Source organism: Camelus bactrianus, chromosome 26 (genome assembly GCF_048773025.1).
Source record: "Camelus bactrianus isolate YW-2024 breed Bactrian camel chromosome 26, ASM4877302v1, whole genome shotgun sequence".
Lineage (NCBI taxonomy): Eukaryota > Metazoa > Chordata > Mammalia > Artiodactyla > Camelidae > Camelus > Camelus bactrianus.
The window spans coordinates 23,967,275-23,994,817 of NC_133564.1; the positions used below are offsets into that span (position 1 = coordinate 23,967,275).

The window sequence follows — 27,543 nt, forward strand, 5'->3', positions numbered from 1 at the left end:
ATTTCTGCAAACATTATTTAAATTTTGTGTCTATATGCTATTTGGGCAGGGGACAGATAATTTGAGATGGTGGCAGATGGGTCAGAATAATGTCATCTTTTGTAAACGTGACCAGCCATGAACTGTCTAGCTGTGATTTGTCAGACTGTTCCTTTTATGTAAAAAATAAATTTTTAAATGTTGTCTTTGAAATAAGACTCAGTTTATTTTAGTTTAGAATATTGAAGACCATTTTTTCCCCTATTTTTTAGCTCTAATTTCTCATCAAGTCTTTTCTGGAGATATTTTTAATTCTCTGTTTAAAATGAATAATGATACCTTTAGTAAAAACATGTTATCTCCTTCTAGCATACAAACCTTGGTTTAGAACTGTAAAGAAAATATGACTAAATAAATATGCATGCTTTAGTATCTAATAAAAATGTATGTAAACTCAAATCAAAATATAGAAAATATATTATTTTACCTCTTTTGGAGTTCTACTATCATAATAACAGCCTGCTAAAAAGTATATAATTACTATACTTCTTCATACCCTATTGTTATAAAGTAGCTGATTAAACTATATACTCCCATAAAAGTAAGGAAAAATGAATATTTTATTAAATTTATTTTTTATATAAATTTTAAGTCAGTGAAAGGAAAACACAGATCAAGTAAAAACCAAAATCTGCTTTATTAAGCATAATTTAATATGAGAAATTCAGATAGGTTTGCTTTTTACCCGTATTTTTAAAGTCATTTACAGAACCTTGGAAAGTCAGTTTTTATTAAAAATGTGTTCAGTAGGCATAGTCTTGAAAAGAAATATAAAAGAAATATTTAAGGTAATAGTACTTCACACCCATTACGATGGCTACTATTAAAAAAAAACATAATAAATATAGCAAGAATGTGGAGAAGTTGGAACCCTTGGGCACTATTGGTAGGAATGTGACATAATGCAGTAGCTATGGAAAACAGTATGGAGGGTCCTCAAAAATAAATACAGAATTACAGTGATTCAGCAATTCACCTTCTAGGTATATATTCAAAAGAACTGAAAGCAGAGACTCAGGTATTTGTATATTCGTGTTCATAGTAGCATTATTTACACTAGCCAAAAGGTAGAGGCAACTCAAGTGTCTATCAAGAAATAAATGAATAAACTAAATGTGGTATATACACAAAGTGGAATTTTATTCAGCCTTATTAAGGCCTACCATTCATTAATCCAGTATTAGCCTGCAGAAAGAGGGAAAGTAAGTTCTTTGCATAACATAAATGGCTATATGTTTGATTAGTTTACAGTTACTGTTAAATTTTTTTTATTATACGAATTCAAATAGCTCCCTCCTCAAAACTATTTGCCTTGCTTTCCGGTGTAGGAGACATGTTTGAAAAAACAAGTTATATAGCAAGCCAAATTTTGCACTGGAAAGTATCATTATATGTATATGGTTATAATAATTGTTTTTGACTGAATTAGATGCAGAACATTTTCATTCAACAATTTCAAATTGCCGCATCAGATTTTGTGTTTATTTATTCTCATTTATTTATAATGCAGTTTTCTAAATCTCTGTCCTAATCCTATCCTGTTAGGGTTTTTTTTTTCAGGGATTTCCTATGTTGCTTTGTGATACTTCCATTCCTAGTTCTAATTTTAGATACAGTAGACTCCTCTATTGTTGCAGTGGAGCTTCCTCTGGTTAAGACTTTCCTTTTACCGAACATTGGTGGACCCTAGGGATGGGAAAGTGAGATAGGTATTCCTCTTTTTACATTGAGCATTTCTGGAGATTTATAAGGAAGAATATGAAATAGGATCCCTGATTTCAAGGAGGTCAAGTTAGGCAAGGAAGACAGACCCACAAATGATTTTTATATAATATAGAAAGTGTTACAGAGCACAGAGGAAGGCACAATTGATTTTGTGCAGAAGTTACTAAAACCACAGACTCAGCATTTACTGTACCTGAGTTGTTCTCTGCCCACTGTTGAGGATTAGTATTTTCTATCTAACATTATTGTGTATTTTTCCATTGAGAATATTTTGTTTTTCCATACTTTTGATCAACAGTGTCAAAAGAATATGGCCTCAGCTAAAACCAAGTGATCTTATCAGCTTCACTTCCAGTTACCGCTGGGTCATCTAAGAGCTTGGCACGAATTAAATGTAATAAAGCAAACTAAGCAAAAGGAAAAAAAAATACAGTTCTTCTCTAGCTTGTTCTCAGCAACAACAGTATCATTTTACAAAATAGATAGCACTTTCTTCTGTATCCATTTGTAGGCTTCAAGTGATCAGAATCATTATGTAGAACGTGAACATAGTCGATTACTGTCTAGAATGAGGGTATAAAAGTGTGTTTGCCTGTGTGCACATGCTGATTTGCTAGTTGTTTTTTTAAAGTTAGAGCTTGCATAACCTTGGAACCTGTTCCTGAAAATGGTAATAGGTAGTAACTTATTTAATGTAAGTTTCAAATGTGCCCTTTCTTAATTTTTCTAAGATGTTAATTAATATCTTGCTACTAAAGAAGCCAGAAGAGAGGAAGAGGAAATAGGTTTCTCCATTCTGCAAATCATGGATTTCTGTGCTTTATTTAGTGGTCAGCTGAGTATATATGCCTACACATATATGTACATATGTACGTACATGTACACACACACACATGCACGTACGCACACACACACAGATGTTGGTAATGAATGACTAGCAGAAACTGACCTTGAGCCCAGGTTGCTGATATCATGATTAAGAAAGCAGCAGTAACTTGGAAGATACGCTTGTCATTGTTGGTCACTGTTTTAGCTGTGGTACGGCCTTGTAGAGAAACATTGTTTTATGTGGCCTTGTCCATGTCCTGTTGTAAACAGTCATTATCAGCAGGGCTGACTTGCATTTCCTCAATATTTAACATAGTACTAATCCCAGATGAATTTTATTTTTAATTTATTTCAGACCTCATGCTTTAAATTACTATGTGCATATTAATCTTCAGTCACATTTCATAAGGATTGCTACATTGCAGGGTTGGTACATTTCTGTGGTAGAGAGATAAAAATGTGCCAAAACTGATATGTATTTCATGAACTTGTTATATATAATATGAAGTAAATCTTAAATTAAAAATTAATAAAAAATGAAACATGAAATATAGTAACAAATTCCTATCTTTCATTATGGCTTGTTATTCTTGACACATGGATATACTTGAAGCTAGCTGCTGGAAGTCAGTAGGTTACCAAGGAGAGTTTATGAAGCATTATCAAATATCAGTATGATAGAAACTTATTACCAGTATATACATCTTTCTTTTAGAATGCAGTTTTCTCTGTAATGAGGAAATAGAGATTTACTCCTTGTAAGATTCTGTGAATCTCAGCAAAGTTCTGTCTCTTTTGGATATGGAGGAGAAGGGAGAGTTCATCTACGTGGTTTTTCCAATTATCTTCCTCTGAATAGCCTTCACTTTTTCTTGGAAATTATTTAAAATCTTCTATTTTTTTCCACTATTTGATTAATATTCTACATCAGTTTTTTATAGCTTTCTTCTCTTATTGTGATAACAACTTCCTAAGGACCCAACAAAATTTTTAGGGCAGTAAGATAAAAATGCCTCCCCCGCTTTTTCATTATATAAAAGCCATTTTATTATAGAGAAAGTTAGTAGGGTACGGAGAAATCTGTTCTCCCAGACCTCTTAAATGTTAGTTCTTTTTCATCAAAATTCTTCCACTGATGTTAATGAAAAAGAAGTCCTGTCTTCCTGATGATTTATAGGGAGAAATAATGAACAGTTGTTAGTGAATCAAGCACTTTAAAATTTGAAAAGCATTATTATTACTAGCAGCAGCAGCAGCAGCAGCAGCAGCAGCATCATCATCATCATCATCATCTTGTGTGGTATCTTGTGTGGAGGTTTACTGTGTGGTAAACATTGTTTGGTGTTTTATTTATATTATCTCTGACCCTCAGAGCAACCCATAAGATAAGCTTTATCTTTCTTGTTTTACAATGAGAAGCATGAAGCACAGAGGAAGGTTAAATGATATGGTCAAACTCACATGGCTAGATAGTAGCAGTCCCAGGATTTATTCAAAATATCTAGCACAAAAGGTGATGCTCCTTATTTTCCCAGTGATTACTTACCAGTGATTCCCAAGCCAGGCCCAGCTCATATGCCCCCATGTACATGTTCACAAACCATCCCAATCTTTATGATTAAAGCCATAAAGTTAGGGGAAGAAAAAAGATTCAAGACAGCAATAATATACCATCTTGACTCATTTAGAGCTCTCTATTTTCTCCTTTTATTTGAAGTCTGTCCAGTCTTTAAAAAATGTATTTTTATCCTAATAAGCATGTATAGCCCTGGAAGAGAATCATCATTAACCCATCTTGTCTAATATCAAAGATTACTGTAAAAATCCCAGATGCAAATGTTTTTGCCAGAAAGATTTTGTTGTTAGGTCAAAGAATAAATATGTGTGTGTGTGTGTGTATACTTTTCTAGAAAATTATTTCTGAGTAAGGTGCTTATATAATATGCATTTTAAAGGGTCTTGTGAATTACATAAAATAAATGTGAAAATCTTCTTAAAAAAAACATATGAAGCAAGTAAACTTGAATTAAACCATATCAGTGTTAAACTATTTGGAATCTACCTAAGATCGTGTTTTTGAAAAGTAGGTTGGAGAATTCAGCTGCTAAAGATTGGTTTGAATTTACCTGTTTTTTTCAATGGTGAAGTGGGAGGAAGTTAAAGGGAAGAGAACAAAGCACATTGTAAATACTCAAATCAAATTACAGTTGTTTAACTGACAAAGTTTGTTGGTTAAGGGTACTAACCACATAAAGATGAGAATATATTTGACATTGAGGTCTACAGGATCTTGAGACTCAAACTATATGGTGTCTGACTGCCACTAGTTATCTGACCCACTCAATCCTTTCTGCCCCACTCAGAGCACTCTTTTGCCCCCTTCTATGCCCTCTTACCCTCTCTCCTGTACCTCCTCCCTCCTGCCCACTTCATGTTCTTTCTTCTAGTCCCCTCTCCCACCGCCCAGGGACACCAGCCTCTCTGTCTCCATTTTTTGTCTCTGTGTTTTTTTGTTTTCTTAGGCTCTACATGTGTAGAGGAGTATGGCCTTTGGCAGTTCTCAGGCACAACACTGTAACTTCTATTATTTTTCTAAGATAAAACGAAGGCTCTTTCACAGTGGTATAGTGAAAAGCCTCAAGGAAGAACTTTGAGCTGCTTGAGTCAGCTCTGCCTGAGTCAGTCACTGGTGTGTGGCAGGAGAATAACAGTTGGCCAGGGTAGAGTGGGGCTCTGTGACCAGGGGCTCACAGAATCACAGTAAAAGTGGAGCAATGCCCCAAACACGAGAGAGAGTGCTTCCTGAAAGTAAGGAGCAGGCATTTGGGCAGCACATCTACTGTGATTTTCTGTTCGAATTTATCTTTTTCCCTAGTTTATTCCTAATCTAGATAAAAATGGAATATTCCTCATAGAAAAAAATGCTTTTACAAAAAAATTACATTTTAATTCCTTTGCAATTGAAAGGAGGTATGATGAGGTTCACCAGAATTTCACCAGAATTTTTCTTTCACAATACACAAAAATCTTTTTTTCTTTTTCCTTTCCTTTTCCTTTTCCCTTTCCTTTCCTTTCCTTTCCTTTCCTTTCCTTTCCTTTCCTTTCCTTTCCTTTCCTTTCCTTTCCTTTCCTTTCCTTTCTTTTCCTTTTCCTTTTCCTTTTCCTTTTCCTTTTCCTTTTCCTTTTCCTTTTCCTTTTCCTTTTCCTTTTCCTTTTCCTTTCCTTTCCTTTCCTTTCCTTTCCTTTTCTTCTTTCTTTCTTTCTTTCTTTCTTTCTTTCTTTCTTTCTTTCTTTCTTTCTTTCTGTGTGTATTGATTTATTGAAGTATAGTCAGTTTACAATGTGTCAGTTTCTGGTGTACAGCATACTTGTCATACATGAACACATATTTGCTTTCATATTCTTTTTCATCACAAGATATTGAATATAGTTCCCTGTGCTATACAGTAGAAACTTGTTGTTTATCTATTTTATATATAGTAGTATTTGCAAATCTCAAACTCCCAGTTTATCCCTTCGTATCCCCTTCCCCACCTTGGTAACCATAAGTTTGTTTTCTATGTCTGTGAGTCGGTTTCTGTTTTGTAAATAAGTTCGTTTGTCTTTTTTTTTTTTTTTTTTAGATTCCACGTGTAAGTGATATCATATGGTATTTTTCTTTCTTTTTCTGGCTTACTTCACTTAGAATGACAGTCTCCAGGTTCATCCACGTTGCTGCAAATGGCATTTTTATTCTTTTTTATGGCTGAGTAGTATTCCATTGTATAAATATACCACAACTTCTTTATCAAGTCATCTGTCAGTGGACATTTAGATTGTTTCCATGTCTTGGCTATTGTAAATAGTACTGCTATGAACATTGGGGTACATGTATCTTTTTGAATTAAGGTTCCCTCTGGTTCTATGTCCAGGAGTGGGATTACTGGATCATATGGAATGTCTATGTTTAGTCTTGAGGACTCTCCATACTGTTTTCTGTAACAGCTGCCCTAAATACATTCCCACCAACAGTGTAGCAGGATTCCCTTTTCTCTACACCCTCTCCAGCATTTATCGTTTGTAGACTTTTGAATGATGGCCATTCTGACTGGTGTGAGGTGATACCTCATTGTCATTTTGATTTGCATTTCTCTGTTGATTAGCGATATTGAGCATTTTTTCATGTGCCTATTGGCCATTTGTATGTCTTCATTAGATAATTGCTTGTTTAGGTCTTCTGCCCAGTTTTGGGTTGGGTTGTTTGTTTTTTTCTTATTAAGTTGTATGAGCTGTTTACATATTCTGGAACTTAAGCCCTTGTCAGTCTCATCTTTTGCAAATACTTTGTTCCATTCCATAGGTTGTCTTTTTTTTTTTTTTTTTTTTGCTTATGGTTTCCTTTGCTTTGCAAAAGCTTGTATGTTTAATTAGGTCCAATTTGTTTGTTTTTACTTTTATTTCTATTGCCTGGGTAGATTGCCCTAGGAGAACGTTGCTGAAGGAAATTCTTTATTCCTTTCAGCTTATAAGAACTTTAGAAAGAATAATCTACTTTCCATGTATAGAGGAGTAGTATTTGAGAAGCAGTATTCGTTGTGGTTAAAAATCTTCTATCTACCATATACTAATCTGTGATACATATAATAATCATCCCCCAGAGCTGTCCACATACTAATTCCCAGAACCTGTCTGTGATTGCTACTTCATGGAGTAAGAGGAGCTTTGCAGATATGATTAAGTTAAGGATATTGAGATGGGGTGGTTATTTTAAGTTATCCTGGTAAGTCCAATATAACTACAAAAGTCCTCATAGAAAGGATGAAAGAGGGTCAATCAGAGGAAGAGATATGATGTGGAAGCGGAGGTTGTAGTGATGCGGAATGCTGGCACCCCTTAGAAGCTAGAAGAGCAAGGAAATGGATTCTCTCCTAGAGCCCCCAGCCCTGCTGATCGGTTTTAGGCTTCTGACCTCCAGGATTGTAAGAGGATAAATTTGTGTTTCAAACCATTAAGTTTCTAGTAATTTGTTACAACAAAAGGCAGCTAACTCTTCGTATAACTACAATCATCACCTCTACCACCTCAGTCTTTTATACTGTAAGCCAAGTAGCCCCTCCTTCTTCTTTTTTTTCCTCTACTGATACAATGTAAGTTTCCATGTGCTTTTTTTGGTCAATTTGTTACATTGATTCATTGAGCTTCCTGTCAAACCAGCTTCAGAGTAGTTTAATCTAGGCTAGTCTTAAACCAGTTTTTAGTCTTTCTTGATTTCTATATTTGAACAGTTGACTTTTTTTTTTACTCTAATAACAACTATATTTATCCTCTTTCTTCACGTTCTTCTTGTAATGCTATCAGTTGCCATTATTCTTTATCCTAAGCTCAGTTTCCTCAGACCAGATTTTGTTCCTCCATGTTGTCTAGATAGCCAGCTCCTTTTTTTCCTCCCTTCAGATGTCCCTTTTTCTTAAATTAGTCAACAGGGAGAAATGATGAATTTACCAGGTCTTTTGCCCAGGACTTTTAGTCACTACAGATGGTCTGTATTTCTTTTGGTAAAGTTGTTCATCTCTACAAGATTCAGTAAAAGTGATCAGTGGTATATCTGACACATTATTTAAGCATACCCTCAGTCAATTCTTGGCATACGCATTTGGGAGACGTAACCTTATAAAAAGCTCGTGCTACCCCTATGAGTCATCATTACCCACACTGGTCTCCTCCTCTGGATACTGTAGCTTGTTGCAAAGATTCTTCAGTCCTCGATACCTGTGAATTATCGTTGTTACCGCATACATCTTTAAAAGCCCTAGATTCCCTACTGATAAAAGCCTTGTTTTGTATTATTCTGGTCATTAATGCTCAATACTTCTTATATTTTACTCCCCTTTGAGTTTCTCACCTTCTCACAAACTTTGTTACTGGATTCTTTTCTCCTCCTGACCTCATTCCTAACTCTGTTTTCACTGCTCTCCTTTTTCTCTCCTATTTCTCCCTTCTTCCCCCTCCCTTTCCCTTTTCTTCTCTTTCTCACCCATTGCTCCACCCCTACCAAATAAAAGTCTAGAAGTCATGCTCTGAATCAGAAATTCCTTATACTTAGGAGAGTCCTTCTCACCTCACTCAGAGAGAATTTGCTCCTACATAGTGACAATGCTTATTGAGTTTTGTAGTCTTCCAGCTCATGATGGTTTTAGGTGTGCACTGTCCAGTACAGTAGCTACTAGCCACAGATGGCAATTGGGCATATGAAATGCACCTAGTGCCACATGTTGAAATGATAATATTTTCATCCAGTAAATATTGGATGAAATAAAATATATTATTAAAAATAGTGTCTCATGTTTACCTTTTTAAAAACATGCCTACTAGAAAATTTTAAATTACATATGTGCTTTGAATTATATTTCTACTAAACAGCATTTTAGACACTCTGAATTAAATGGAAATACATAAAGAGATTCATTAGCACAAAGGAAGAGAGAAGAATAAATTATGCATGAAAAAATAATAAAATGCATAGGATTCTAGAGTCATTTTGGTTTGACACATCTCAATAGGCCCAGAGAGCATTGCTATATTATTGCACAGTCTGGTGGAGGTTTGTAATAATTGGCCCTGATTTGTCAAGAAAGGTAAAATTATGTTTGGAGTAATCCAGTTTTGAATGCATACAAGTGTTTAACATATTTCAGAAAGAAATTCCCTGAAGAACAGAGGAATTAAAATGCTAAATTAGCAGTTATGTTGAAAACTTGGCTATCCAGAGTGATTTAGTCCTTGAGTGTTTCAAGAGAATTAATTTTTATGGTTGCAGCTTTTTAAATAAGACTAAGTGATAATTTTTATATGAGGGTAGTTGATAAATTTATAGGAGCAAAAATAAGCCCATCAAAGAGTAAAAATAACAAAATATTCAAAACTCCTTTTTTCTTTAGAAATTTTTTTAATATTTGATATGAAATATATGCATATTAAAATTATTTCAAAAAGAATTTGTTTTTGTTGTTTGATTTGAAAACTAGTATACAAATTGGATCTCTTCATTCAAGAAACTTTTGTACGTAGTACCTCCAATTTGTATGTTTAGTTATCTATGTTTAGAAATGGTAATAAACATTTCTCACAGGCAAACGCTACGATGAAGTTATGGATAAATGCAAAACTAAAACCTAACCATGGAAAAAACCAAATTAATGTTGCCATCAGTGTCTGAACATTATAGCAGGGTTGTATGCATGAAGTGATGTATATCACAGGTTAATCTAAGCAGCTTCCTAAAAAAAGAGGGACAAGGAAGTTCTGAATAACCATCAACTGGAAAAATAATATCAAGCACTGAAAATTACATAAATCTAGTTTCTGCTAAGAAGTTTCAGCACACACAGAAGACAAAGGATGTTGACTCAAATTTTTTTATTATTGATATATGATTGTCTTATACATATTTCTGTTAGAAATGTTGCTGCCCTATTTTGCTATTAAAATAAATAGAAGCTGGACAGTAAAACTGATACTAAGAGATGGGGCTAAATATATTCCAGATAAGAAAATTAAAATATTCAGTGGACATTTGGCTTCTTGCCCTTTCTGCATAGGAGAATATATCCCAATAAGATATGTAGTTTTAAGATTATCCAAAATTGAACTGTACTACTATTTCTTCTATTTGTCACTTCAAATAAAAATGTCTTTCCTGATTTACATGTAGACAGACTTGAGACAATTTCCCAAAGCAAAATACAACAAAATAAATTTTCCCAAAGTATTGCAAATATGTCCTCTTCATTTCCTCAACTTTAAATTTTTTTCTCCATATTTTTCTGAAATAATAAGCATCCTCATATATCTCCTTCTCAACTGAACAAAATATGGAAAGTAGATAAAAATGTAACAATAATGTCAATCAGTAATACATATATCTTTGTCCTACTAATTCAAGATCCAGTACATGATACAGTAGTAGCAGTAGCTGTGTTACACTTGGTATATTGTAGATAGTGAATATATTTGTTAAATGAATAAGTAAAAGATGTTATTCAAAGGAGAACTAATGAATGAATGTCATAAAAAAAAAAAGAATGAGAGTTTGAATAAGAAAAATTATGCCCAGGAAAAATACCATTAATCAGACTTCACTAAACTTAATTAACTCTAACCCTAAATAAGAGATTTAGTGATACTTTTGGGGAAATATTAGAAAAAATAAGTTAAGCATTTGCAGCTAAAAAAAGAAATCATAATTGGCATTTCCTGGAAAGACCAAAACTGCAAAGTTGCTACATCTTTCAGAGACTTTTTAAACAGGACACAAAATACACAAAAAATAAAATGCATTCATATGCAGTAATTACAATGAAAACAAGACAGTTCTTACATCATTCCAAAAAGTAGTCCACTTGTACTTCTGCATTAGCTTCAATGTCCTTAGTTCCTTATACTTGTAGGAAGGCAGAGGTCTGACAATCTCAAATGGGTGCCTTACCAGACTCCAGGCCGTCAGTAAGCTGATGCATTGAGGGTCCGAGCATCCTGATAAGAGCGAGGACTGCAGGAAAGTAATTTTCTTTTCACAGATAACAACAGTATGTTTCCTATAAATCAAAAAATGCTTTGTTTATATATTCTCATACTCTGAGATTGTAGATACTACATACAAAACAGTTCTTTGAATAAAGAGATCAACTTTGTATATTCTCCCTATTTAAAAAAAAAATGCAAAAGACAGAACAAGTAAGAAATGCAGCATTGAAAGCTGTGCAAATTAGTTCAGTTTAGGTGACTTGCCCCCAGAAGAGGCAGGGTTAGGATTTCCAGCAATACTGTTATATTTTTCATTAGTCAATTTTCTCTTTTTTTATTTTTCCACTCTATAGATGACATGTCCATTTTCCAGAATTAAGAATTTTTCAAATTTTAAAAAAGACATGATTTGGCAGTCTTAAAGTCTAACTTCTTACAAACTTAAACATACTCTTACTACACAATACCCCCAACACCTAAGTATTTGCCTAAAGAAAATGAAGACATAGGTCCATATAAAATCCAGTTTGAATTTTTACAGTAGCTTTATTCACAATCACCAAACCTGGAAAAAACCCAGATGTCTATCAACTAGTGAACAGATAGACAAATCCAGATGCATTCGTATAATGGAATACTACTTAGCAATCAGAAGGAACAATGTAACTGCTATGTTCAAAACATGAAAGAATCTCGAAAACATTTATACTAAGTTAAAGAAGCCATACTCAAAAAACTACATATTCTGTGATTCCATTTATATGGCATTCTATAAAAAGTAAAACTACAGAGGCAGAAATTAGTGGTTGCCATGGGGTTGGGATTGATTGATTGATTGTACAGGGGCCTGAGGAAACATTACGGGTGATGGAAATGTTCAAATTTTGAGATTGTGGCCACACAGCTGTATAAGTTTGTCAAAATTCACAGAACTGTACATTTGCAAAGGGTGAATTTTGCTGTATGTTAAGTTATACTTAAGTAAGTAAATAGATAAAATAAGACACAGTATATCTACTATGCTGTATAAAAATCCTAGAAGAGTCTGGGGCTGTGCCCTGTAATCAAACATTAATATTTTTGCAGTGAAATACATGATAGCTATGTCCCCTAAGTGAGTCAAATTTTGCTGCCAAATGAATTATTAGAGCTTTTTGGATTTTGGATTGGCATATAAGAAATTGTTGATTGATGACTACAGAAAAAGAATCACTGATACAGAACAAAAAATATAAAAACTATTGGTCTGTTTTTGATCAGATATGATTTTTGAGAACAAACATCGTAATTGTAAAAAGTCATATCCTGCTTCTCTCAGCCCTGACCAGTCTTTAGCACAGAAAGTTGATGGCTTAGCAGTGGCCATCTAAGTGCCCAGACTCAATACATTGTGTCAGTCTGACAGGCTTGGAATGAGAGCTCCCTCCTTCCTCCATCCCTCCCTTCTTATCTTTTTTGACAGATCAAAAGGTTTTTTAAAGTACAGGCACACTTTGTGGAATGTCTCATTGGTTAACAGTGTCCTGTAGGAACACGTTTCTTGGTTTTTAATATCCAACTTTAGAGAATGTATGTATCTTGTAATATAACCTGGTTTTGGCCAGTGGGTATTTATAGCTGTGTCCCAAATTTTAACACTTAGCAAAAAAAATCAGCAAAAAGTCTTCAGTCACATTCCAAATACAATTGTAGAATGTCAGAAATAGATATAAATTATTTGAAACCTTGCTGGGTGTCCATAAATGGGATGTGTATCTTAGATGTTGCTGGGGGTAAATGAGGTCATATTACTGCACACAGAGAAACTACTGACAGTCATGTTTATTGACTGCATTATATGTTTTTTTTGCAGAACCCTTGTTATGTTTGAATGTTTTATTGTGTTTTTGAAATATTCTAGGACATTGGTTTAGTTTTTTTCATTACCATGTAAGATAATTTATTGTTTAAATATTGTGACATAAGATAATATAGTTGTATTTGGGGGCCTTTTATTTTTGAAAGTTGATTTTTCAGCTGCCCTGCAGGGAGTGGGACATTTCCATTTTCCTAAAGAATTGGAAAATTCTCAAGCTGAACTGTTTTGGACAGCACAGCTTAGAGTTTATGATAGTATTAAAGCACAGGGAAGGGTTCATGTTACTTAATTAAAAAGGTCAAAGCTGTAGGAGGCAAAAGATAGAAAGGATCTCCACCGGGAAAATACTGTATCCAAGTCTGAAATTTTAAAGCCCCCTGTTATTCCATGTTTAAAATTGATGTGGAGTGTTTAGTTTGATTGTGATTCTGGACTTCACTAATGGTATGGACTTTAAAGCAGTGTTGGAATGAGTGGGAAGATTGATAGGATTCAGAACTAGGAAGAAGGCATGAGAACTCTTAATACCTTGTAATTTTCCTCCCAAATTGCCCTGAAAATATTCATGAAAGATTGAGAGAGAAATAATAATTCAATTCGTGATTAATTGAATTAAATCATTCAAATAACTTGAAAAATAATTTCGGAAAGAGAATTCAGACCATTCCTGAGGTCATGTTTATGTATCATTGGTATCAGTCTGTCTGAAAATATGCTTTTGGTGGAAGACCTAGCTTAACATTTTGAGATTAGATTATTCCCTGGTGCTTCAGTGAAATTCCTTCCACAATTCCATAGCTGTTTCTAATTTTTCAAATCTATTAGTGAAAACACAATGGATTGTCACCTAAATTAATATTTTATTCCCCATATTGGCTGGCAGTTCAGCTACAGGAATCAGTTCATCTCATATATTTGCTGGTACCTTGATGAGAAAATACCTACATGAGAATTATCAATTCATGATACCATGTAGCACTCAGCAACATAAGGGTCCCTAAACTATATAACTGAGGTTCTTTTTTTTTTTTTTTAAATTGAGTTATAGTAAGTTTACAATGTTGTCAGTTTCCAGTGTAAGGCAGAATTTTTCAGTCATACATCAATATACATATATTTATTTCCACATTCTTTTTCACCATGAGCTGCCACAAGATCTTGTATATATTTCCCTGTGCTATACAGTGTAAACTTGATTGAAGTCTTTGTGTAGCCCTTCTCTTGAGATAATACCTAAAGCATGAGGAATTAACACATGCTATGGGAAATGCAAAGTGCATTGATCATTTTAGTAGACCCAGAATAAATTTTCTCCGTTCCTAGTCCCTTCATCCAAAATGTTAAAACAAAACTAAAATGTAAACCTTATATACTTATTTTGGGAGAAGTAGAGCATGTTTTCAAGCCCATGTGAAAGTTCAATGTTTTAAAGCAATTTTGATGGGAATATTTGGCTTATGTTATATAAATATGTTCAACCTATTTAAAAATAGTTTTGTCAATATTTAAAAAAATAGTTTTATTGCTATTATTGTTTTGTTAATCTTTTCTTTTGTTTACATCACTTTTTCCAGAGCTCAGATTTGGTTAGTTTCTGCACACATATTAGCCTTTCTCAGGCCTTGACAGATACTGAATAATACTCAGTGAAACCTTAGACTGTTCGTTTAATTGCTTTGGCATCAGTTTCATTAACTGTAAATGAATATGTTGATGATCCCTTAGGAGAGCAATTCTGAAATTAGGGGTGAGGTGACAGGAGAAAGGTGACTTTCAAGTTACATTCCCCCTCATTGCATGTAACAAGAGATGTTACTGATAGTTATGTTTTATGCAGGGTTTCAAAGGAGAGAAAAGAAAGGTCAAAATTCTTTTCTAGTCCTTTATTACTTCAGGAATTGTGATTCCATGTTCTTAATCTTTCCATGTTGTTCCATCTCCACAAAACCACATGATTCATTTTTAGAAAGCTTCGTCTACTCTGATCTTGTCAGTTGCTGAAGAAAGGGACAGAAGCCCGTTAAGATGTTGAAATTGAAACGAGTCAGTAATTACGACTTCTATTTAGATTCAGGTTTTCTTTTTTATTCAAAAAGTCATTTTGCCTTCCCAGTAAGTGAAAGAGAAGTTGTTTCTAACTACCTGAGAGAAATACAAAGACTTTTTTTTAACCTTTATTTTTTTAACCTTCTTTCTGAGAACATACCTCTTTAATACACTGACTCATATTCCTGCCCCCTCCACCCCATGTATGTGTGTGTGTGTATTTTATCTTTACATGCATCCTATTAATACTTAGTTTAAGTAAAAACAGTTCAGACTTTGGAAAGTAAACTGTGTGGCTTGCTTTTTTGTTTTTAGCCCACTTATTTTATTCTAATCAAAGAAAAATATTTTAAGGCATCTGGTTTCTTCATTCCTGGCTATTATCTTGACTATAATTGCCTGGTTTCCTTTCTGGCGTATCTATTGCTAGCCTTTATCTGGATATTATTAAAGAATATAAATGCTCCGTAGAGCACCGTAGTCTCAGCTAGAGTATTTGCAGATTCTCAGCTAAAAGGAAACAACTGGGCGTTTGGCTGTTAAGTAAGTAGCTCAGATTTGTTGTCAGAGTGTGTGAAGGACTCTAAATTCATTAAGCTGGTTGTTCCTGCGATGTAGCATTTGAAAAATAGCTTTGACTGTTTATGGATTGTGGTCCTCGGGCACCAGATAGTGGATGTTGGAATGTATTGCAGAAAAGCTGATTAAAGTACTGGGGTTTCTAACAGAGTAAGAAGTCATTTGTACTACCTGGATCTGACACTGTTGGATGCACTTATGTGTTTCCTTTTGAAAGCTTTGGTTTATTATCAGCTTATCCTTGAGGGAATAACTTTTTTTTTCAAATAATGTGCCATTTGGAGAAAACATCAATAAGCTATACTTGATGAGAAGTTTTATAAGTAGACTGATTTGAACTTTGAAGATCCCAAATATTTTGCAGTTTTATTTCCTAGCTTACAAGTCCACTTTTCCACTATGACTTAGGTTTTAATATTAGCTACCTTCAGTCCTCAATTTCAGTGTGTTTTTACTATGTATCAGAGAATTTATACCTACTCCAAATATAAACTACGTCAAAATTTATTGTCTCCACCCCTCCTTTCTCCTCCTTGGGCCACTCTCTTCCCCCATAGAAGTTCACTGGAGTAGACTATGGAAATATTTTTAAATAATTAGAAAACTTACAGATCTTTAAATATGCTTTGCACTCACCTTGTTAACAATATTTCCTCATTGTTTTCAAAATAAAGTGCAAACTTCTTCAAGAGCCATTCATGTGATCTTTCTATTTCTTCTCTGCCTCATCCTTACCCATTCCCCTGCAAATGTCCTTTGCTTCAGCAGCATTTCCCCTCTCATTTCTTTTCCTGTAGTTGCTTCCTTCTCTCCCACGCTTCTTCACCTGAGGATCACCTGTTCTTCCTTTAAAAGCTATACAAGTCTTCCCTCTTTCAGAAAACCTTCCTTGAACTCAAATTAGCCTGCCTCTTATTAATGCCATTTAGACTAGCCTTTAAAACTTTTATAGCATTCCCTGAGATTCATTTCCTGCTCTACTGTAATCATCTGTTGTTTACATGTCAGTCTCATTTAATAGACTAGTATTCCTCGAGTTCAGACATGTTAGTGTCTTTTTGATTTTGAATTTGACCTATAGATCTTTCAAATAAATGTTTGCTAGCTCACTAAATGAATGATTATTATAGCTAATTACATAATTTGACTTACATTGCTCTTGACTGTTAAGGCATTTGAGGGTATGGGTCATACCATTTTCCTCAGAAGGAGCTTCTTAAATTGACTCACTTCCATATTGCCACCTAAAATATCTAATATAAAGATAGATCTTTGGTTTTGGGAAGACAAGAACTTTATTGGCCAAGGGATTATAATAATATAAATCTTAAACTGTCAATTAGTTAAAGAATCTGGAATATAATATATGAGAAATTGGGAAAACCAACTCTTACCATGAATTATACATTCTAGTTTATCTGTGTATTTTGTTGAACCTGTGACTTTATTGGTATATAAAATTCCCTTAGGAGAGAATAGATATTTCACAACTTTTTCCTTATTTGAAAATAATTGTTTACAGTTTCTAGATTTTAATAAAATCTTAATTCAAGAATCAAGACAAAAATTAAACTGAAACAATTTGTTAATGAAGGGCTATAGAATTTAAACATATTCTTGGTGATGGTGAGATGTCCTTAAAGTATTTGCATCAAAATTCTGCATTCTGTAGCAAAACAGAAACAAAATGCAAAGAAATTTGTAAGTACAAATGATAAAATTTTTAAAGTAATTTAAACTTATTTCTTAGTAGAATTATAATTTTCATTTAATCTAAAATTTTATTTCTTGTATGTATAGTTAATATTTGTTTTCACGTAGTCATTTGCTTAGACATTTTGTATAATTATTTCTTTAATGATATGGCAAACTGAGTCAGCATATTATAGCTGAATCATAGTCCTGGCTGTTCTTTTTATTTTTCAGTGAACAAACGGTATATTATTAAAATCCCTTATCCTTCGTTTGTGCTTGCAAAAGCTTGTTTGTTAGGTCTTGAATTCCCTAAAAAATTTGTATTGAAGATTTTAAATTATATACCTATTTTCAGTCTGTGATGTATTAAAAATGGAATGGAGAAAAATTACCCACATCTTAATAGTTGGATTTCTGCTCCTTCTCAGAGACCCCAGTCTCCCTTTTAAAAATATTTTTAAGATTTACTGTTTGTTAAAATTTGGTAATGAATTTACATAAAGTGTTAAGATTGCAGCACATTAGAATATTATTGTCATTTAAGAATGTATTCACTGTTTTAATTTTTAGAGCGCTGCCTCCAAGGGGTTCATAGCATTTGGTACATAGTTCACGTATTTCTGGTCTACAGACCTACCCTGTCGAGGCAAAGGCTTCATGGTCCTGATTTTTTTTTCTACTGCTATAAACCTCAGCAATGGTAATTAATGTTTTTTTTTTTAACTTCCATGTCATTACAAATAAAGCAGGTTTTTTTGAAGACTAGTAATTTGTACCTTTAAAGAGCCACATTATTTTGCTTTTGTCTCAGAATGTATTATGCTTCACAAGTATACTGTGACAGCCTGAATAGAAAAGGGGGGAGGGGACATTGTCTTCAACTGGCATGCTGTTATCAGAGGGAATGTGTTTCTGGACACGAGATTTAGCATTCATTGGTCGTCTGAAGAAACCTATTTCATCTGAGGATTGGCCAAGAAGCTGCGTCAATTTGCTGCCCGTCTCCAAGGCACTGGTGATGCTGCCTTCACAAGCTGGCTAACGTCACAGCTCCATCACCCAGCGGGGTGTGGACTCTCTTTTTCTGTTCTTCTCTATTTAATTCTCTATTTGCTGCCTACTGCATTTCTTAATCTGTCTTCTGCCAAATGCTAACAGCATGATATTTTGCAATCATCTAGGTGAATACAAGAAAGACGAACTCCTAGAAGCTGCTAGGTAAGTGATTCCATTCATTTTAAGTGAGTATAATGCATTTAAGGGAGAAAAAGGGGAAGGCAGGTGGAGGACTATAAAAATTATGTTATTGTCTTGCTTGGATTTTGTGTGATAATGTGGATAAGACCTTATGCTAAATCTTTATATACTTTATTTTGCATGATTAGTGTATTAAATGAGACTGTCTTTCAGTGTGGTGATGATTATAAGGTTAATTTTATTTGGTACATTTCTTAAGGTAGCTGCAAACCCTAGTTGCCTAGCTTTTCAAATGATATTCTTAGAGTATTTAAATACCTATATCTTTATTTTTCTCTGGAAATTTTCCTAGCCAAGCTTGAATGAAGGGCATAAAATAAATGTTAAAATTCTCATCCATTTTCTTTTGTTCTTAGTCATTTATAATTTAATTGATTAGCTTTGTACAGCATTTTGTATGTATTTTTAATTCCAGTGTTTTAGATCACTTATCAGAATAAAGTTTGTTTGTAATTAAGAAGGTGACTTTATGCAGGTAAATAAAACAAATAAAGATGTAGACAGCTACCTTATCCAAGATGTACCATTATATGGTGATTAACAGGAATTAATTAGGAATATATTGACTGAATTGAGCATAGCAAAAGAGATTCGATCAGAACTGTATAAAAGGAATCAAAGCAAGCCCTTAATATTTTCCACTCTTGTGAAAAAATCCATAAATATTCATAAAAAGCGCCATAATTTTATAGGAACTGACTTACTACCTTTTCATAGGAGTGGTAATGAAGAAAAACTAATGGCTCTACTGACTCCTCTAAATGTGAATTGCCACGCGAGTGATGGGCGAAAGGTAAGTCATTTATATTCTCCTTCAGTGATTTCTTTTTGCTTAACAGTAAAGATTTTTGAAGTTGGCATCACTATGTGTGTATATATATGCACACACACACATATATATACACACACATATATATATGGCTATATTTTATTGGCATCTCTTCACTGTAAAGTGAAATGCTGCTGTATCTGTTATTGGCAGTTGTGACATATTCACAAAGCTGGTGAAGCATGGATCTTAAGCCTTTTCTCTTAAATGTCAGACACTGAAAGTTGTTTGTTAGATGGAACTAGCTTTTCAGTGATTAAAATTACAACAACAAATATTATTTTCTGTGTCTGATAATAGAAACTGGAAATATTTGTTTACGTCCTAATTACCCATCTTTGTTAGGATATATGCATTCTTGATTTCTTATTTGGCAGAGGAAGATTTGTTTGCTAGATAACCAACACTTTTTCCATTTAAAGCTGGGAAAATATTGCTAATGAATTTTTAGGTCCATGTAACAGCCCTGCTTTTTTTGTTTATTATTATTTTATTGGCTAAGTTGTTATCATTATATATTGAAAGAAAATATATTACAGCAGAGAAAAATATTCTGTGTTAATATACAGTTGTCATAAGTGTAGGATAATACATAAAATGTACAGTTGGAATCTTCATTATCTGCTTCGTATTCTTGCTGAATATAGACTGCAAATGTAATTCTTTACAACCTTTGATATTTGACTGCAAAGTTTTGCAGTGATTTACCTAACAGATATTGAAAAACAAAGCACTTTTCACTGCCCTTTTAAAAATGACAGTTAATTCTTAATGTTAAAGGATGGCTTTTATATTTTAAAAACCTAAAATATTTTTTAAGTTATCCTGCAGATATTAAGGAAAATCGTCTCATGCCTAATATTTAAAGAATTATTTCCTTTGGAATTATTTATATCGAAAATATGCTATGGAAACTATCAGGATGGATGGTACCCATTAGAAATAATGAACTATGTTGCTTTTAAAAAATCATTTTTCTATGAGTTATAATTTTATAGGTCAAGATTATTCAGTTTCCCTTGACTGTCTCCATACTTTTTTTCCCATTCTAATGAAACCCATATAATAGTGGCAAGGAATTGAATCCTTCAGAATGTATGTTGTTATTGAAGATGGCTTGTACATTATTTCACATGACCTAATGAGTGTTCAGTTTCTCTGGATAATTTGGAGAGAGGATTCTACTTTCATGGAACATTAAATTATGTATATATCAGGCTATAAATTAGCAAAGATTTACTCAGTACTATTCATGACTTTTGGGAGGTGTTTTTAAATAACTGTTCATTTTCCCTTCAGTTTTGTAAATTTTAACATTCTTAAGTGACTTTGAGTTCCAAATTTTGTTTGGATCCTCTTAGTAAATAAGGTGACTTTTTATCACTATGCAGAAAAAGACTTTCTTATCTATAAGTGCAGCTATATATTTAGAGAGATATATCTATATCTTTTAAAGTCTAACCTACTTCAGTTTTCCATAGCCATTTTAATATTACAAAACGTATGTGACATTACTGTAACAGGAGTCAATTTCTATTCCAGCCTTATTCTCCCATCCTTACCATTATACCTTGACAGCCCCATTTCTAGCTCAGTAAATCATAATAATTAAGGAGCATGGACACTGATAATTAACAGATTACCTCCTCTCCCTTCCTTAATCCCTGCACAAATGTAGAATGTCTTTATTTTTCCTTCTCCCCAAAGGGGGATACACTCCCCTTAATCCTGTAGCTGAATCTAATATATTCCTAATTCAAATTCCTATGACTCCTCTTCTGTATTACTCCATGGCATTTACGGCAGAGTTCTTGAACTGTAGTTATTCATACATATCTTTTTCTTCTACTTATCTATTAGCTCTCTTTTGTACCAGAACAAGCCTGGTAGTTTGCGTGTAACAGAAGCTTAGGTTACGAATATGCTCCCTGATGAACACAATTTTATCCTTTGAGTGAAAAAAATCATCTGTACTCTTTGCCACTTAGAAAATTAACTCAGAAGTATGTGAATGGAGAATTATATATTTTCTGTTATTACATATTATTACTGGTATTGTTTCATTAATTTATTTTTGAGTGATTATACCACAAAGGAGAATTATATATTTTTTGGAACATTTTTAAGAACATGTCTCAAATGTTATTATTATACTAAAGATTTAATAACATATAAGTAATGTAATAATTTTCCAAAATGCACCCCTATACTTTTTTAGATTATTGATCTTCTAAAATTAGATAGAAAAAGAAAATTAGAATTAAGCATTTATTAGGTTTTGATGCTACGCATATAACATAAGAAATCATTCAAAATTGTTCATCAATGTGCAAAATGCAAATAAAATTTAGTAATTAAAATTGATTAGTGTTCATATGTAGATACTACCCCTGTTTATGGCACAGAGCAATTCTTATTAGATGTATCAGTTGCAATAATGCCGTAAAGTGGTGGATATTCTGGGTGCTGATGGAGACTGGAGTAAGATCCCTTAGATATGACAGTCTATTTTGTTTTCTTGCTATTGATGTCATGAGAATGTGTAAGCAAATCTAGCTGCTAAATTACAAGTCTGTCTTTTATATTTAATATTTTTCCAGGCCATTTGCATGTCTTTAGAATTAGGAAGTCAGATTATATATTAACAAGAGGATACAGATACTTTACATATATAGAAATTAGTCAGGTATATAAAGTTTTATTTCTTTTATTTGCATTTTAGAACACAGTGCAGAATCCAATTCATTTAGAGGGTTTTTAAATGACCATATTAATGCTTAACTGAATCCTTTCCTGTCTCTGTTTTTACTATGATTCCTGATTTGTAAATTTTAAAAGCCCATGGAAATGTCAATTCTGTAATGTTTTTGGAAAAGAAATGTTCCTTATACATTAACTAGTAGGTGGAGAAATTGCCTAGATATATGCGGGGGTTTTAGACTTCAGTACTACTTTTTATCTGTAGTACGTGGGATTATACAATGACAATGTAAATTTTAAATAGTCTCTTAATTCTACACTGTAACTTGATATTTATCTAATTAGATAATATCTGACTGGTTAAAATTTTTATTTCCCACAGACATTTGTTTTTCTAACCTGTAGAATTCTGCAAATAGTGAAGTACCAATAAGGTTTTAAGTAATTTATATTGTTATATTACGCTTTTATTTTACATGTAAACCAAAGCAGAGCTTGGCTACTCCAGAAATTTCCAGTTGTTCTGTTGTTTTTCCTAAAAAGCAAAAGCAAAAACACTTTGTAACGTTTTGTTCTGAAGTGCTACTTCCATACAATTACATGCATGTGCTAATGATGCCCACTGTAGAAACAGAGCGGCAGAGACAGGATTTTTTTTCTTTTATCTCCTGCCCATTATGGTTAGGCATAGCATTCCACAGTTTTTGAATTGTAGTGACGTCCAACCAGGTCCTTAAAACAGATTGTTTCCTTTCTATTATTCCTAGACCTATATCTTCAAACTTAGATTTCTTGTCCCTTAATCTCCTTTTACAGCATTTTTAATCACAATGAGACATTTTATTCACAATTAGCCAAATATTCTGGTCTTGCTTGAAATGTAAATTTGAGATGATGGTGGTCTCATTTTTTAATAGTAATTTTCATAAGGATACCTTTTTATAATGAATGAAAATAAATATTTGAATACATCTCAAATTATTCCGACACTCAGCCCTCTTCAGAGTTCTTTTAGGTCCCTCTGGTGTTATGTCCCTTTCTTGGCTGCCTTTATCCCTTTCTAAAATAAATGTCCTAAATTTATCCTTTCCTTGCAACAGGGAATAGGTTGGAGTTGGGCATTACGGTACATATTCCTAAACAGGAATAACATGTGTCTTTGCATGCATGTACTATGCCTGTTATTGCTGTAATTGTATGTCACCAAATACTGAAAGTAACTAGTGTTTGGTTGGAAGTTTATAGAGTGTTCTTTGTAATTTCTGGTGGCTTTTTTCTGCTCCTTTTATTCATTGAAACCACACTCAGTATATACCATGTAAAAGTCACTGTGCTAATAAATAAGTTCATATGAGATAACTATGTGTTTAATGGTATCAGTTCACAAGGAGCTCAAAATGGATAGAATGGTTAAGGCATTATCCAGAACATTTAAGCTAATGCCTGAAAAAAGTATGATTTCTTTTGCTGTGCTACAGTTATAAAGTACAGATTTAAGGTGAGATTTTTTTTTCTAGCCCTTTTATTTTTAAAGCATTAGTATTTAGATATGTATATTTTCTGTGAGAAACCACACATTTAGATGAATGGGCAATTGGAGGAGCATCATTTAAATTCAGAAAGATTAACTGAAGTGTTTCTTTAAATGTCAGGCTTCTACTGGTAAATGTTTGCTTCCATAAAATAGTTAGTAATGAATAAGACTCTGGAAATGGAGAAAAGTAAATTGTTTAAAAACTATGTTTTTAATAGAGATCAATCAGAAATAAGTAGAATTTAGTATCATCCCTTGAAGATACCATAAAAAACCTGTGTGATATAGTTGAAAGAACAAATAGGCTTTGAGGCCAAATAGATGGATCTATTCTCTGCTCTTCCACTTTCTAAGTGAGTGACTATGGCTCTGTAGTCTTCTGTGTATTCTTTACTAAATGCAGATGATACCCATTCCACAAGGCATTTGAGAGGATTAAAGGAAATAATGTGATTAATGTAACATATAGTAGAACCTCAGTAAATTAAATCCCTACTCCTCTACTCCTTTGATACATTTTTTGAAGCTTTTGAACATATTTAGAATGGGCACATACATAGTTTTGAGTACTTCAACATTCCCCACTTCTCCATTATTGTCTTTATTATCCAAACTCAGTCTCAGGTGGCATTTGGACGAAATGTAGGTTACCAGATAATCTACAAACCATATGAGATCACTCATATGTGGAATCTAAAAAACAAAAACAAAAACAAACAAACAAACAAAAACAAAGTGTAAATAAAGGACAGAAATAGACTCACAGAGAATACAGACTTGTGGTTACCAGGGGGGTGGAGGGTGGGAAGGGATAGACTGGGATTTCAAAATTGTAGAATAGACTACACTGTATAGCACAGGGAAATATACACAAAATGTTATGATAACTCACAGAGAAAAAAATGTGACAATGAGTGTATATATGTCCATGAATAACTGAAAAATTGTGCTGAACACTGGAATTTGACACAACATTGTAAAATGATTATAAATCAATAAAAAATGTTAAAAAAAAAGCATACAATTGAATTAATTTTCTTAGAACTTGGTCTTTGCCCTCTCCCTACCCAACATCACATTTAATAAATTTGTTTATTTTTGCAGCTTATAAATTCAGAAATGTGTTCTTGAGATACATATACCCATTTTAAAGAATATATTTATTAAAAATATCTAGCTGAAAAATAATGCCATAGTATTCATTTGAATTTCATAAAGCACATCCAGGGAGACACAAAGAAAATAAAGGATTAGTGCAATGTGTTTTGTATTTATACTTAAAAGTTAGGATTATGTGAATTTGTTGTTCTCTAAAGCAGTACTCTTGGTTAACAGTTCCCTCCTTCAATAAGTCTTCTCTAAATGATACCATGTTGGGACAGGATTTTAACAGTCCTCATATTGATAGTTTGAAGACCGTTCAATGAACCAGGCCTCTCAGTATTTATGCTCTTGTCTAGTCCCCTCCCACACTGACTGTGAGCTAGGCCTGGGACTGTTTTGATGAGTAAAATAAAGTAGAAGTGATGCTATGCCAGGTTCAGGACTAGCGCCTGCAACGACCTGGTAGCTGCTAGTTTCTTGCTTTTGAAATACTCCTTCTTGGAACCCAGCTGCCATGCTATGAGGCAGCCCACAGCCATGTGGAGAAGTTCAAGCGGACAAGAACTGAGGCCTCCAGCCAGAGACCCGTGTGACACGGTTAAGGCTTCAAATGACACTCACTCTCCAGGTGTCCTAGACATTTTAGCCTCAGCTGGGCTCCCAGTACAGCCTCCAGGTGACACCAGCCATCCTAACCCAGCTTACACTACACACAGCAGGAGAGCCACCCAGGTAACCTACCGTTTTGGGGGTGGTTTATTACACAGTCATAGCTAACTGCATCCTCCACTATCAGAAAATATAACTCAATCCATATTGTCTACAGGGCAAGGGATGTTGCATCTTTTCTCAGCTGGATTATTGAAAATGTTTCTTTCCTAGCTGCTTTGAAGAATAAGTGAAGATTTTTAAATAAACCCCCAAATATTTATTTCTTTTGATATGTTCAACTACTTTGTGTTTATATTTTACAATCTAAGATTTTTTTTTCCCTCAGAATACAAAAAAATAATTTCATGCACATCTTTTAGGATCATGGCATTGTAGCACAAAACAAAAAGTTGAAGCTAGAAGACCAAGTTTAAGTTGAAATTATTACTAGCTATGTGGTCATGGCAAGTTTTGTTATCTTTGCGTTCTCAGTCTTTTAGCTTAAAAAATGATGGATTTGCCTCCTATTCTGCTGGTGGGAATGTAGTTTGGTGCAGCCATTATGGAAAACAGTATGGATATTCCTTAAAAAACTAAAAATAAAGGTCCTAAGGTCCAGCAATCCCACTCCTGGGCATATATCCAGAGAGAACTCTAGTTCGAAGATACGTGCACCCCAATGTTCATAGCAGCACTATATACAATAGCCATGACATGGAAACAACCTAAATGTCCATCGACAGATGACTGGATAAAGAAGGTGGTGTGTGTGTGTATCTACACACATACATATACATATATACACATACATACATACATACATACACACATACACACACACACACACACACACACACACACACACACACAGTGAAATAACAGCCATAAAAAAGAATAAAGCAATGCCGTTTGCAGTAAAATAGATGGACTTGGAGCTGGTCATACTAAGTGAAGTAAGCCAGAAAGAGAAAGAAAAGTATCATATGATATCACTCATATGTGGAATCTAAAAAAAAATTACACAAATGAACTTATCTACAAAACAGAAACAGACTCACAGACATAGAGAACAAACATGGTTATTGGGGGGAAAGGGGATGGGAAGGGATAAATTGGGAGTTTGAGATTTGCAGATACTACTATATATAAAATAGATAAACAAGTTTCTACTGTATAGCACAGGGAACTATGTTCAACATCTTGTAGTGACCTGTAATGAAAAAGAATATGTACCTATATGACGAAAACATAAATTGGCACAACATTGTAAACTGATTATACTTCAGTTTAAAAAAATGATGGGTTTGGGCCACATGAGCTCCAAAATACCTTTCAACTCTAACATTTCAGATTGTTAAGTATTTTGTTATTTATTTTTCATCATAGTTAACAGTAATTACCAGTAATACAGAATTGGATTATGTAAGAGTCGATAGAGTCACGATAGAAAAAACACTCCTGGACTCTGGAATAAAGTTTAGATACAGCCCTTTTCCCCTTTAAAAAAAATGTTAGCATTACCTGAGGTCATATGCCTGGCTCCCTGTGGTCTTTGGTGGCCTTTATCATCCTCTTTTGTTCTTGCCAAATCTTGGTAGATAAAAGGTCATACCATTTATTAATTTCCAGCTTTTCTGGCTCATAGTTTAGATGTTACTTGGGATTACAAGAAGGTCAAAATGCAGGAAGCCTGCATTAGGGAACTCTTCAAGTACTTTAATTATGTATCTAGTCAAATCACTTCTTTAAAGTACATCCTGCTGAGCAGTGCACCTCTTGCTGTAATGCAGAAATCCCTGAGAGCAAGTTTGCTTTCCTAACTTATGTTGGGATATATTGTATACAATCTTTATGCTTGTGTGTATTCATTTTGTAACAATAAAGGCTTGAAAATGTCTTTTTTATTTTTCATTAGGGAATCACTTCTACTAAAACAGTCTCTTTTTTGTCAGGCATGACATTTCTACTGGTAAGGGTAATTAGTACCCATGCCAACTATGTTCTGTTTCTCTCTTTGAGAAAAGAATGTTTAGTAGAAAGGGACCCAGGTTAAAAAGCAGTTGGGAATTCTCTTTAGCTCTGATTAGACACCCTCTTCTAACTTTGGTTTCTCCTACACTCATACCCCAAAAGCACAAGTTTCTTGAAGTTTTCAATATTAGACTATTTGAGGGATTTTTTTTTAAAGTGAGTACT

At 33.7% G+C, this 27,543-nt stretch overlaps 1 protein-coding gene across 2 annotated transcripts in view; it reads left to right on the forward strand.

Annotated features, from left to right (window-relative positions):
• Nucleotides 1-27,543, forward strand: part of TNKS (tankyrase) — a 159,559-nt gene that overhangs the window by 67,905 nt on the left and 64,111 nt on the right. For both annotated transcript variants that reach the window (XR_012502495.1, XM_074353645.1), the window contains exons 4-5: nt 18,454-18,490; nt 19,247-19,322. Coding sequence is in view for 1 of the 2 variants with exons in the window: in XM_074353645.1 (XP_074209746.1) it covers nt 18,454-18,490; nt 19,247-19,322 (113 nt within the window). In the remaining variant the exon portion in view is untranslated. The remainder of the gene's footprint in view (nt 1-18,453; nt 18,491-19,246; nt 19,323-27,543) is intronic.